We start from the raw sequence: 14,306 nt of genomic DNA, 5'->3' as shown, positions 1-14,306 counted from the left end.
GTCAACAGACAGATTCCCATTGACTTCAGCAAGCTTCGGATCAAGCCCGGTCGGCTCATCTGTGAAGCTTCCTCGGGACGTTACAGCACCTCTAGATTTTATTAGCAATGAAGAGCATGTTCATTCATGTCCACAAGGCCATGTTATGACAGCTGAGATGCTAGGTTTGAATCAGGGGACCACTGTTTGTTGTTGTTGTTGTTGTTGCATTAAAGTCTCACCTGGTGGCAGAAGGGACAGTACTAGAGAGAATTAAAGGCTCTCTCATTGCTCACGTGGGACTTAGCAGCACCCAGGTCCTGTACTGGTCCTTTCTGCCCAGGAGTAAATTCCACCCTCCAACAATAAAAGAACTCACCAAACTGTTCCTTCCCTTGACAATCTCCTTTCTCCTTTCCAGGACCATTGCTTCTACCATGGTGTTGTGCGAGGCCTGGAACAATCCAGCGTCACACTCAGCACGTGCAAAGGGCTACGGTAAGATTCAAGCAAGCCCTGACAAAACAAGCATCTGACAGTCTGGCCTCCCCTCGTCCTTTCCAAGGCCTCCGGGCATCCCCTCATGTGACACCCTAGCAAGGTTGTTAGCATTAGAGCTAGTCGGGAATTTTCCAACTAAAAGTTTTTGTCCAGAAAATGTGGATTGGTCAAAAGCGAAGCTTTGTGTGCGAAAGGGTCGGCTTCAACCAATGGTTCGACTTGAACTTTTGAAAAGTTTTGAAATTGTCGCAACGAAACCTTGTTTTCCCAGTCAGAACTGACGCTTTGGTTGGAAACTGAGTCAAAAATCACTAACTTCTGAATATTTTGTCCACAGGAATTTTTGTTGGGATTGACACACTTAAAATGTGTTTGACAAATTTCCAACAAGTTTTAGTCCTGGGCAGAAAAAAGACCAGATCCTCAGCAAGTGTAAATCCGCATCGCTCTAGTGAAATCAACAGAGCTACGTTCACTTACAGCGGCTGGGGAGCTGGGCCCACAACGAGGGTGGCCAGCTGTCCGGTTGAAAAGGGGACCTGCTGGTGTCCGGTCAGATCTACTAACTGGACACCCAACGTCCGGTTACTGCGGGTGGGGGAGGTAGGGAGGGACCAAGTCATCACCTGTGTCAACCCCTACTCAGTCAGGGTCACCTCCTACCTGCATCGGGCGGCTGCAGCTCCCCACCCCAGCTCTGCAGGAGAGTCCCTCCCAACCCACGCAGGGAGGAAGGGGGAGAGGGGAAAAGCAGTGAGTGATGGAGGGATGGGGAAATAGGAGCAAATGGGGAGTGGGGCCTCAGGGGGAAGGGGCGGGGCAGGAGTGGGGCCTTGGGGGAAGAGGTGGGGCAGGGGAGGTTTCGGCACTCCTGCTGGAGTGTCCGGTTTTTAAATATTACAAAGTTGGCAACCCTAAATGTCACATGCACTTGAAGGCTCTCAGTTAAGATACTTCACATCTGTTTATAAACAGGACACTGTTTGCAATCGACTCCAGCTGAAAGCTGGGTGGAAGCCGGGCTGGAGAGATTTAGTCCTGTCAGGAAACAGGCCTTGCCAAAAAAAACCCTTAACAACCTCAAGTGCTTTCAATGCAGATGAAATATCTGGTGGTATAAACAGGACAAAGTGGCCACCTGTGTTTTGCAATAAATAATCCACTTGCTATAAACAAGCAGAAGAAATCACAGGTGTGCCCTACTTCTGTTTTATCCCACATTCTTCCAGGAGCTTTATTCTTAGCGTCAGAGGAAACGGCTCTAGTTCGACTAACGTGTGCAGTCCTGCTGCCCTGTGCCCCAACCATCGTGCTGCACTGGTCTAAATAACGATGTAGGGAAGTCGAGCACACACATCTGTTTTCACTTTCCCTACAGAGCTCTCAAGCAGAGCCATTCTACCCCCAAATCTATACGTCTTCCACTGGGCAAAGAACCCCGTTAAACACGGAGCCTTTCCAAACCTGCTGCATGGAAAAAGGCCAGTTGAGAAAAACAGATCCACATGGGAAACATCCTTCCATCAGCCCTTGATTACAATAGTACAAACGAAGTTTCTGTTACAATGTGGGGAAAATGGCAACGTAGCACCTAGGAGTATTGTTAAAAATGCACTTGCAAGAGGAAAACGTCCAGAAGTCGTTATACTTTCCACCAGGAAACTGTCTTAGTGCGAGTTTAGCGATTTGATATTGCACGACACGTGTGGGGGCGCCCCATAGAAAGGGCCCCATCCTGTGACCCTCGATTTACCAGCTGAAGTCAGTGAAGCCAAGCTGCCAGTGGGTGAGCGTCCTCCCTGCTTTTCCTCTTCACGGGGTACAGCATGCGGCACCTGGCTGGTTTTGTTGGCTAAGTTCTTAGGAGCAGGGACCATCTTCTCACTCGATGTTTGCACAGCACCCAGCACAATCGGGTCTTGGTCTGAGACTGGGGCTGCAGTACAAATACCAAAGAATAGAGCGAGGGGGGGCATGACCCTGTCTTCTCCGGGATGTCCTGTGATTCAGTTGAAAAGCCGCTTGGCGCACAATATTTTAGACCAAAAAAAATCTCAACGAGCTCTTCTATTAACTGGTAACCTCATTTCCCTGTCTGAAGTATTTATTTAGCTTCCTTTCCCACAGTATCTGAGCACCTCACAGTCACTAATGTGTTTATCCTCACAACTCCCCTATTGTCCCCAGAGTACAGACGGGGAACAGAGACACTGAGAAGCTAAGGCCCAGATTGTCAAAGGATTTCAGTGAAAGTTAGTGGCATTGGGCCTAAGTGACTTCCCCAAGATCGCACAGGAAGTCAGTGGCAGAGCCGGAAATTAAATGCTGGATTTCTGGACCCTAGTCTAACCACTGAACTGCTTCTTATTTCCACAGTGGTCTTATAGTACTGAGCAGCAATCTCAGTTACATCTTGGAGCCGGTCCCCGATAGCCAGGATCAACACTTGATCTACAGATCAGAACATTTGAGGCTTCCCAGGGGGACCTGTGGATATCTTCACAAAGAGCCCACAACTACACACTTGCTCAACCCATTGACGGGCCGGGCCACAGCACACCATCACAGGGTGAGTGTGTACCATGTAAGCGAGGGCACTCGTTGCGGCAGGGTGTGGGTCATCACCTCTGAGCAGGTTCAGCCTGCCGTCCTCCAAGAGCAGGGCTGAGGACATGAAACCAAGGGGATGCAGTTCCTCCAAAAGGAAGACGGCGATTAGGAACTAGTGGCCGCTCAAAGGACGTAATGGAAGCAAACAAGTGTCCGTGTGTAATGGTGGGCAGGGGAATGGTCAGTCAGGCAGCGATTGCCAGACAAGAAAAATGATTAACCACAACTAACCTCCGGGGTGCTCTGTCCCAGGTGAAGCGGGAGGATTTGCAGTCGACGAAGTACGTGGAGCTGCTGCTGGTGGCTGATTATGCAGAGGTAAGAGAAATACGCCATGTTTACACCGGCTGAGAACTGGGCCCATGGCAAATCTCTCTCGCTGCAGAACAGGTAGAGTGCAGACACTGGCAGGGGCAGCTTTCCCCTGCTATCCCTGATGTGGAGGGATCCCGGCAGGGTGTACAGAATGGGGTTCCACTTTCCTGCCCTCCCGGCCCCAGACCACTCCGAGAATACCCAGGAAAGACGTCACTTATTGCCAATAGGAGGTGGAAACTGTGATACGGACAAGCGTGTAGGATTGAGGTCACCCATTTATTTCAAGTAGGTCACTGCACGGCCATCAGAGATGTAACTATCGCCTGTCACTCCCAGTCTGCACTGACTACTAACAGTTACCCTGGATTTGAGGGGTGTGTGTACCTCAGAATGTGATCAAGCCAATTGCAACCGTATTATGAGCATTCAGCCACCATGCGTTAATAAAGAACACCACCACATAGTTAACAGTTAATTGGAAAGCAGGCTTTTAGATGCAAGGTCAAAATCTAGCTGACAGTTTCTGCTAATCAGAGTGGGAGGAGGGGAAAGAAAAGTAAATAACTGAGACTGAAAGAAGATACGTGGATGGAAACCTTGAGTCTAGATGCCTCTGATATTAGAAGTTTATTGAAAGTTAGGAAAAGTGATGATCCAGGAGGGTCATTATGACCTATATGTTTTGTAGAAGTTAGTTATAAAAAGTCTAGATAATAGAGTGTACTTTTGGAACAGTCCTCTAAAGCCATCTTGAGAAATGTTTTTTCGGACACCTTTTCTCTCCTGTGGGTGAGCAACTGGCCACTGCGAACCCGCTGTTAATTACTCAATACTGTTCCAGAGTTCAGGTAAATATCTGGGATGTTCAAAACCTATCGCTTATGTCTGTGTGTGCTTAAATCTAATAAACAGCAGTTTTAGATAGAACACGCTGACTTGCATTAATCTTTTTATCAGACAGAATTGCTGTGTTCCCATTGATTTATTCCTGGCACTGCCTGAAGTGAAACCGTTACATTACCCCTGCTGGGGTTCTGGGTAACGCTAACTAGTGACCTAACGTGAAAAGGCTCCATATCTTATTAGCAGTCAGCATGCATGAGCATTCACTCAGTTACACAACTCCATGTTTAATGATGTTGCTCCTGGAATAGACAGCTCTCTACAGACTGTGATTTGGGGTTGTGGGGTTTCTCAGGGATAACCTGGTCCCTAATTCTACTCCCTGTCCTTTCCCTACAGAAATCCAGGTGATTAGCTACTATATCCGTTGGTATTTAGTGGTGGAGGTAAAGAAAGCTCTTGCCGAGGTTTCAGATGCTGCGAATCTAAACTTTCTGTGTCGAAGCTGTTCAATACCATCCCAAACCTGACAACATTTAATTGATCATTTAATTATCAGCACAGAGTGGGGTAGGGAGGTCAGCCCCATTCATAAAGTTACCACCTGATGCTAAAATTGCACAGCTCCTTCAGGGCTATTGGCTGTAACCTCTTCTGAATGACACTAGAGAGGCACATTCTGGGTGTTCCGCCTCTGTTAGGCAGCAAGAGACAGCAGAGATTGTGAGAAAACGCAGCTTGTCCAGGGATTGCCAGAGGTTCTTCCCCCTTTTGTTAGTCAAACCCTTGATGTGATCAATGCAAACTATCCCCTCCTAAAAGAAAAAATGCCCCAGCTTTTCCAGTGACAACACCCAGTCTGCTTTAAAAAAGATCTTTTTGTAACTTGTTTTAAGTACATGAATCGAAAATTATTTGCCAAGTTAACTCATTATTTACCACGTTTTCAATGGGTCAAAAGTGTTTTAAATGAAGCAGTGCAACTATCATTCTTGTCTGATAAGTGAGTTGTGTAACGACTCCTCTATGATAAGTGCTGTGGTTGTACTAATTATAGGCATGAAGTTACATTACCTTGTGCGTAACATGTCAAATTAGTCAGCTCTTTACGTAAATGTCTGGCCAGGGGATTCTCACCTAGGATGAACATGTGTTGCTCTGTTCGATGGCTAGCATCACGGTGGTATGATGCCCCCAGCTCGGCGCACAGGGAGAAGTGTTCCGAGATCTACACATGTGTAGCTCCTCCTGTTGCGAATAGGGGTCTGGTGTATTCACCGAAGGGGTACTCCTGGGCACCACATGTGCACTGACTGGGTTAGTCACCTCCGTATTCTCAGAATAACACGATCTGGTTAAATGTGTGTTACGCTCTTGCTTGTTTTTAAAGGATGATGCTGATTTGTGCTCATTTCATTCAGTTTCAGAAGAATAACTATGACCTTCAAATAACGAAGAATAAACTAGTGGAGGTTGCTAATTACGTAGATAAGGTGAGGCCAGGTGTATAACCGGTGGGAAAGGAGCTGAAGTCTCAGCGAAACACAATCACCTGAACTCCTTGTGCCAGAAAGAAGGCATCCTTCTCAGCAAAGGGAATTCCCCACTGGCTCCTTCTCCCCGATGACCTGGCACTGTGGAGACTGGACGGCGCCCCCAGAACAGTTCCACTGAGCAGAGGCATTGGAGACAGGGAGCCGAGAGGGAATCCCCTTCCCTTACAGGGGTGTTAGCAAGAAAATCTCGATGTTTTTTGAATTGTTTCTTCTCAAAGCTGTGTTATTGTGGGTGACCTTCATCGCTTATAGCAACCTGCTACCATTAGCCACACAATGAAAGCGCCACATCTGGCATCCAGCCCAGACGGTGCTTTGGAAGGGTTTTGTATTGGATGCTGAGGGGGCTTTTCCCATCCCAGAGCTGAGGGTAGAACATGCTTCTAGGGAGACCCACTTTCCCTGAACGTACGGTTCTGTCTAACGGTACAAAATGCACATATTTAGCATCGTTTATAGTCACGGGTTTAAAACAAGGAGAAAAATCGTCAGCAATCAGTTGATCGGCTCTTTCCTCTCCTCTCTGTGCATCTTCTAGTTTTACAAGTCCCTGAACATTCGGATTGCCCTGGTGGGGCTGGAGGTCTGGACTGACCGAAATAAGTGCGATATATCCGAGAATTCACATTCAACCCTTTGGTCCTTCCTCGCTTGGAGGCGAAAGCTGCTAGCCCGCAAAAAGCATGACAATGCCCAGTTAATCACGTATGTTGCTCTTCCTGGAATAACACGATCTCTCTGCCCAAGGGATCTGGGGACAAGGTGTGAAATCAGCAGGGATAAGGTTCTAGTTGGACCGCATTCATGGGGCTGGAACTTTAGAAAGTGGTATGGAGTCACAGTACATGGACATTGAAGTGGGGGACTGCCATCCCCATTATTGTGCATGCATAATACTCGTGCAAATGCTTGTGCATCTTTGCATGCACAATTGTGCACAGACTTTTCGGAAGATCTGGGCCGTAAGGCAAGATGTACAGTTCAGTGGGTGCAGATTGCAGGAGGCACTCGGCCAGTTCTGGGGCAGCGCCCTGTGTTAGCAAGTGCATCATTCTGCACTCTGACATGCTTGGCGCATCGGGCTGGGAGCTCGCTGGCTAATCAGAGTGACTCATCCTGTTGATCTGATTAGTTCCACTAGATACAGGGTCAGCAAGGTGGGCCTGTTAGAAGAACAATGCAGCAGCTCCCTAGTGAGAAGTGGAGTGGGAGCCAGTAAAAAGAAAATGCAGAGATGCAACCCCTTTTCTGTGGGGTTTTTCACAGACAGATTCATTCTGTTTTTCATACTGTTCTGAGTGTCTGGTCGGACATGATTCCCCAAGCCACCGCTTTCTTATGAGACCCTAAAAACTCGGAAGGGCAGGTGACTGGGGACTCCTTAAATCAATGCACTGAGCTAGCATAGTGAGCCCTGGAATAGATCTGCACTGCCTGGGTATTCACCCAGCACTCACTAAATTCCCAGAGTGTGGCCCCAGCATGCATTGTGCTCAGGATACAGCCTGGGGTGGATTGTCAGTGGACAGTCTCTTGTGTGTTTGTTTCCAAGTCCAGGAAGTCAGTAATCTGCTAGGAACATCACCAGGCCATTACAAGCAATCGGATTGGCTGCACAGTCTAGATGGCTTGATCATGGTGTAAGGTGAACTATTAGCTCTAGAAGAGGAATGATGGAGCTGAAAAGCTAAACTGTGAAGATAGCAGGAAAGGTATTAATGAAGAAGCCATTTCCTTATGGTCTGATGTAAGTTCATAGGGCTACAGACAGCATTGGTTTCTACAAAACCTCAGACTACATCTCTGTCCCATTTCATTATTTCTCTGGATTGTTTTCAGTGGGGTGTCGTTCCAGGGCACCACAATCGGCTTAGCTCCGCTGATGGCCATGTGCTCCGATTTCCAATCTGGAGGAGTGAACATGGTAAGTTATTACTAACAACTAATCAGGCGTTTCCTGTGCGTAGCAAATGTGTGATAGCTGCCTCCCAGAAAACCAAGAGGGAAAACGCTTTTTTTAGGTCTGTCTCCAGCATTCCCTTTCATAAAAGGTTAAAGACAACCCCAGGTAACAATTCTCCGTTCATCCGTGAAAGACTCTGGGTACCTCATTAATCCGGGGCGCACACAGTCTGACAAAACGTTGGTGGGGAGAAGATTGAGGTGGGAGTTGAATCTGGAGCATTTGTGCGTAGAAAACAAGACTTCACGACTTCAGTCTCGGGTGCCAGCAATGCAGCACGTGGTGCCACCACTCCGATCGTGTAAAAGGCTCCCGGGGTCTAACGATAAACAATATTCAGTTCAACCCAAAGTAAAGGCCTGTTATACAGCATTATGGCCCAGACAAGACAGGCCGTAGGCAGTATAGATTGGTGCTCATAGCCAGCAGACCACTTTGCAACAGACATCTGAAACAGACAGAGATGGGCCTGAGCTGCAGCATCCAGACCTGGATCCAAACTGCCCCATTGACTGCAGGCCCACCTTCAGCAGCAGAAAATGCACCTCTCGGCCCAGCCCCGCTCGGCGCCAGCGCTCGGCCGACGTGTCGGTGACACGCTGACGCTGCTCTTTGATTCTGACCAGGATCACTCCGACAACCCCATCGGCGTCGCTGCCACCGTGGCCCATGAGATGGGCCACAACTTGGGCATGAGCCACGACTCGGCTGGCTGCTGTGCCGCCCGGGCTGACGACGGAGGCTGCATCATGGCTGCCGCCACGGGGTGAGTTGCTCTTCCGTGGAAAACGAAACCCGCTGCGTCCCAGAGAACCCAGGGGGACGGGGATCAGTGAGGAGGCAGCATGGAGCTGGGTCCAGCGCTGGCTGTTGTATGTAACAGGTTTACGGAGACACCTCTTCAGTGGCAACTTGGGTCACGTGGCAGGAGCAGTTAGTTTAATTCCCAGTTTAAATTAAACTGCCCCCTACCAAATGACTGACCCCAGTGGAATGAAGGGCTCAGCCAAGATACCCTGCAGTGGGAGGGTTTAGTCCATTTAGTTGCATGTACTCTGTATGTAAAATACCCCTACGGGTGTTAGGCACTTTTACCTGTATAACAGCAGGGTTCATATTCCCAGGCAACATGGTAACCAAGGGCAAAGCAATTACCTGGGGGACCATCCAAGGCACAGCTACAGAGCCATGTTTGTAAGCCGGTTACCTGGGGTTGTCATTGCCTGTTAGGAGCTTCTTCTTAAGAGAACTCAGTTCCACTTCATGTCAATTCACTGGGGGCAATTAACAGGTTAATGGGGTGAGAGCGTAGTTTTGCCCTGGAAGTGGTGATGCTGCAAATGGATTTGGTCCATGTTCTTCTGCTTCTATTTCAGGTGAGTGGTTACAAGTCTGTATTTCCAAGAAAAGGAACCGCAAGCCCTGAGGGGAAGAGGGAGGAAGAGCTAGAGTGTAAACCCAGGGGGATTCAGGGTTAATTTTTCATGGGTTCTGTGTTTCTTCAGACGCACACAATCCCTAGCTCTGCCCTCCTCCCTTAAAGCCACATGCCCTCGTATTGCTGAAAAATTTACTCCTCAGGGCTCCAGAAGAGTTTCTAGAAGTCCTAGAGCTGGGCTTTGTACTAATAAAAAACCCTAACCCACCCCCCACTCCTCACCCCCTTCTTATTTGAAATGAAACAAACCCATCATTTAACCAAGAACATTTGAAGTTGTTTATCACAAGCCCATCTTTAAAACCCCTTGTTTTGAAGTCCTTGAGTTTTCACAAACAAAGAAAAATATCAAGAGGGAAAGTGGCGGTACGCTGGCATGCGTGCACACACGCAACATGCACACACATGCAACACGCATGTGCCTGTGTGCATGCATCTAACATACATGTACATATACACACATACACCCCAAGAGGAGATTAAAAAGCCATGTAACAGAAAACCTACTTAAACCTGTTCCACTTGAGTAGGAGGTGGGGGGGTGGGAATAAATCTTTTTATCAGTCAGATTCACAACCAATTATTCAGTGTCAAGTGTAAGGTTCTAAAAGTTACTCTAACAGTTCGGAAGAAGACATACTGAGTGCCCAAGGGTATATCTCCTTGGGGGCTGTGTACATGGAGCCTAGGGTGACCAGATGTCTTTTTCTTATATAGGCTCCTATTACCCTCCCACCCCCATCCCGATTTTTCACATTTGCTCTCTGGTCACCCTAGTGGAGCCAGGGTTTTAGTCTAATACTTGATATTAAGAAAACCTCTTGGATGGGGTGTCAGCTATGCCTCTTCCAGACTCTCCCACCTTGAATCCCCCACATGGGGAAAGGAGGCGTCAGAGCTGAAATCTAAACTCCTTGTCCGATGTAACCTGGATGCAAGATGGAATCTGACCCTGCCCAGGAATGCACAGGCCAAATTCACCCTTTGTGCAACTTCACTGCAGTCCCGGTGGGAGCCCAACCTTGAGAGGAGGAGCAGTTCTACCCGCGTGTGCATTTGTTCTGCTGCTTTATGCCTTAGATCGCCTCTCACGTGATGCTCCTCTGACCCAATCTGTGTGCAGGCACCCGTTCCCCAGGGTATTCAACACATGCAATAGGAAGGAGCTGGACAGGTACCTGCAGTCCGGCGGAGGGATATGTCTCTCCAACATGCCAGACCCCAATACTTTATACGGAGGGAAGAGGTGCAGAAACGGTTACCTGGAAGATGGGGAGGAATGTGACTGCGGAGAAGTGGAGGTAACTCTCGTTTAGATCAAATTGTTTGAGGCTGAGATGGGAGAAAGTGATGCGGGTGCGAAGCAGCCGACAGGCACACAAACCCATGATATGTGCACAGCTTTTATAGGTGCAGGAGACACGCGTATGGAAAGTACAATTAACATGGGTGCAATGTCCATCAGATTGTAAAGCTCTTTAAGGCTGAGACCTTGTCTAACTGTATGTACAGCACCTAACACAATGCATCCCTAATCCTGCCTGGGGCCTGTGGGGGCTACCACAATACAAACAATAATGGTAACATGCATTTGTAACTTGCTAGCTAAATGGGTCATGTCCCCCTCTAGTGGCTGATGCTCATAGAAGATAAGAGCCTACTACTGATATCCGCTAATGAAGTGACTCCTTTAGCTCAGGTGACAGACGTCTGTGCTTTTGATGCTGAAGATTTTAGGATTAATCCCTGCCGATGACACATTCAGCACTGCTTTTGGCAGAAGGCATGTGCAGGGAACATCCAGCATACATGCTGGTAGGAGACATGTATGGAGAGAGCATGCCAGCTGGATGCTTGTAGCTTTAGGAACTATACTAAGCTAAAGCACTTACCACGGGACGTATTTGAAAAATCCACAGGGAATGGTTAGTCTGGTTCAAAAGAAACAAAGAAAATAAATGGGACGAGCATTTGCATGAGCGGAAGGATGGGAGTTCAGTGTAGAGAAGCCCGTTAGCTTAATGGATAGAGCACTAGTCTGGCTTCTATTCCTGGCTCTGCCACTGGCCTGCTGGCTAACCTTGTGCAAATCACAGCGCCATTCTCTGCCTCAGTTTCCCAATCTGTAAAATGGGGATAATGATAGTGGGGGTGAAGCGCTTGAGATCTACCGGTGAGAAATGCTACATAAGAGCCAGGTATGAGTATTCTAGTTGCCATCTTAATGCAATCGCTCGACCAACGCAGCTCTAAAATACAGTTAAACTAGGTGGGTAGCCTGGACACACCACAAAATTTGCATCGAGTTCTAGATTTCAGATAGTCCAGGGGCCTCTGATTTGACCTGATGCAAAGAGGAGGAGTCGTTTGCAAAATTCAAAGCCAGACGTAGGTTTGAAGTTCAGGGATCTGGAATCCACAATCGATTTGGACCCAGATCTAAATCAGAAAAAAAGTGGGTAGAAGACTCACTGGCCTTTCGGACAGCCATACGAGCCTCGTTTGTATTGCGGTTTGCCAGGCTCACTGGAATTATGTGCAGCTTCATCTCTGAACATGTCAGGTTGCCTCCTTTCTTTCATTCTGTGCTTCCCTGTCTTCTCTCTGCGATGAAGCAGGATGAGACAGAACCCTCCTGGGGCTAGCAGGCCAGAGTTGAAATGCACACAGCATGAGCTAACCTTCCATTCATTAGAAGGGGGGGTCAATAGCATACTACTGCCGGGGGGACACAGCAGTGCTGCAGCTAGAAGACAAGTGCGGGGCTTTCTGGAAGGGTCAGTTGCACAGAACATGCAGGGAGAGGGGGGAGGGCAGATGCACTATGTGCATCATCAACAAGAATGGGATAAGCCCCGCCCTGGCAACTGGTCACCTGGGTGTTTCCGGCTCAGGACATCTGCCTCATAAACACCGCACGTCTCTTGTTCCTCTCTCTCAGGAGTGCAATAATCCCTGCTGCAACGCCATCAATTGCTCCCTGAAGCCTGGCGCCGAGTGTGCGCATGGAACCTGCTGTCACCAGTGCAAGGTGGGGCCTGTTGCATCTGTCCTGTACTAGCAAAGAAGAGAGAGGTTGGTCGGGGGCTGTTAGAACAGGAGAGTGGCTGAGGGGAAACTGACGGAGAGAGGAGCATGTGGCCCCAAATTTACGGCTCCTCCCGCCAATGATTTGAAAAGACGTATGGAACGCAGTCCTGGGCACTGTTTGGATTCCCCACCTCATGCAGGTGTATCTTGCTTGTGCCGTCTAGTTTCTTTGCCCCTCTGCTATTGTTTATTATCTCTATAAAATATTTTGGGAAACAGCTCGTATACAACATGCACCTTTAACTACAGTTGCATTCTCCTGTGCAAGTATCTCCCCCTCTGGCCAAAGGCAACAGGTACCATGGTGATAGGCACAGACCACACTGTAGGGGAAGGGATAGCTCAGTGGTTTGCACATTGGCCTGCTATACCCAGGGTTGTGAGTTCAATCCTTGAGGGGGCCATTTAGGGATCTGGGGCAAAAATCTGTCAGGGATGGTACTTGGTCCTGCTGTAAAGGCAGGGGACTGACCTCAATGACCTTTTAAGGTCCCTTCCAGTTCTATGAGATAGGTATATCTTCATATTAAAAAAAAATACAGAGTCCTACAGCTGATAGATTCCTGCTGTTAGCTCACCGAGGCCCCATATTACTGGCCAGGCTCCAGGGAGACATTTTCAAATGGGTCCCAGCCCCCTGATTTTGGACCTGCAGTCAACAGTGGGGCAAATGGTAGAATGTGGAGATCTAGCCACCTGGTCGCGTTCACCACTCAGAGTGTGAGACATCTGCATTCGTACCCACTTTGCTCGCTGCCCGCCATCGACTTCCGGCACAAAGGTGGAGGCTGCCTTTGAGGCTATGGCCTTATTGCTTTGAGAAATGCTGCGGAGGAGGAAGAAAAGACCCTTGTGTCCCGAATCCTGAGGTCCTAAGCTTGTAAGCAGTATAGGCCAAGATCTTCAAAAGTGACTCATGGTTTTGGGTGCCCAACTTCAGACCGATTAAAGAAGCCAGAATTTCAGAGAACGGATACTCCACCCTTTCTGCAAAGCACAGCTCTTCGGGTACCTAAAGTTGGGTCCCCAACAACGGAGGCAGCTAAAATTTCTAGTCATTTTTGCAAGTCTCTGTCGTTTACATGAACAGGATTTCAGTACGTAATGTAGGTTAATTCGTTGCTCCATTGGAGTGTTGCGTGAAGCGTGTGCTGGTCATAGTCCCTGTCATTTCAAACACGTGGCCAGTTGGATTTGGTTCCTGTCACTTTGTTACTGCCTGCAGCCTCTTCTGTGATCAGTGGAGTGAACTCTGCAGGCTTCTGAATTTAAAAAAACGTGGGTAGTCTAGACAGTGGAGAAGTCCGTTTTCTCCCCTTCCCTTCCACCTTCCATCCCCTGGGGAGACCAGCACCATCTGTTTTGGCTTACGCTGGTGCCGTGCTGTGATTACGAGGGGTTAAAATGCATCAAGGGACAAGCTTCTGTTTCCAAAAAGACAACTGGCACAGCAGGGCTTGGAGCGTAGGTTCCCTGGTGGATTATGTTACCAGTTTATCGATAGTTTTTGTGTTCTGCCCCAGTGGTCGGTGAAAGAGTGAAATTGTATCCCAGGAGAAACCTGCACATGAGAAGGAGTGTTTTCCTTGGGGGGGTTCGATTGGATGTTATCTTGGTCTTTAGCCTTCTAGTGAACAGTTGAATTCCTCTAGCATAGCAGGTAACCGGAGCAACTCCAGCAGCAGGGTGTGTGCTGTGGATGTCTGGATCTCACTTTACATCTCCGCTTCCCTAGGAAAGTCTGGTCAAAATAGCCTGGTTGTTTTAACTCCTTCCAAGCCTGGGTGTAGAGGTCTTGAGTTCTGCAAACAATACGCTTGCCTGGCCCAGTGGTTGTAAACTCTACAACCAGATGTCACTATGTTCAGCTCAGTGGGTGTGATGAGCGGTGTGTAAATATATAACAAGCAGAGCCTGCCACTGGAGCGATCTGACTGCCTTGCTCGCGTCAAACAGTTTTGCTGTCTTGTTAGATCTTGCGGGAACGTATGTCTGGTTTTGGAGCCCA

General features: G+C 48.4%; 1 protein-coding gene across 3 annotated transcripts in view; it reads left to right on the top strand.

The window, feature by feature from the left end:
* ADAM19 (ADAM metallopeptidase domain 19) overlaps positions 1–14,306 on the top strand; it is a 51,251-nt gene that overhangs the window by 20,805 nt on the left and 16,140 nt on the right. For all 3 annotated transcript variants that reach the window (XM_024106802.3, XM_042850997.2, XM_005300001.5), the window contains 9 exons: positions 401–477; positions 2,857–3,049; positions 3,343–3,408; positions 5,673–5,744; positions 6,346–6,512; positions 7,647–7,731; positions 8,397–8,536; positions 10,332–10,509; positions 12,150–12,239. In XM_024106802.3, the coding sequence (XP_023962570.2) occupies positions 401–477; positions 2,857–3,049; positions 3,343–3,408; positions 5,673–5,744; positions 6,346–6,512; positions 7,647–7,731; positions 8,397–8,536; positions 10,332–10,509; positions 12,150–12,239 (1,068 nt within the window). The remainder of the gene's footprint in view (positions 1–400; positions 478–2,856; positions 3,050–3,342; positions 3,409–5,672; positions 5,745–6,345; positions 6,513–7,646; positions 7,732–8,396; positions 8,537–10,331; positions 10,510–12,149; positions 12,240–14,306) is intronic.

Source organism: Chrysemys picta, chromosome 8 (genome assembly GCF_011386835.1).
Source record: "Chrysemys picta bellii isolate R12L10 chromosome 8, ASM1138683v2, whole genome shotgun sequence".
NCBI classification, from domain to species: Eukaryota; Metazoa; Chordata; order Testudines; family Emydidae; genus Chrysemys; species Chrysemys picta.
This window is presented reverse-complemented; position numbering and strand designations above follow the sequence as displayed.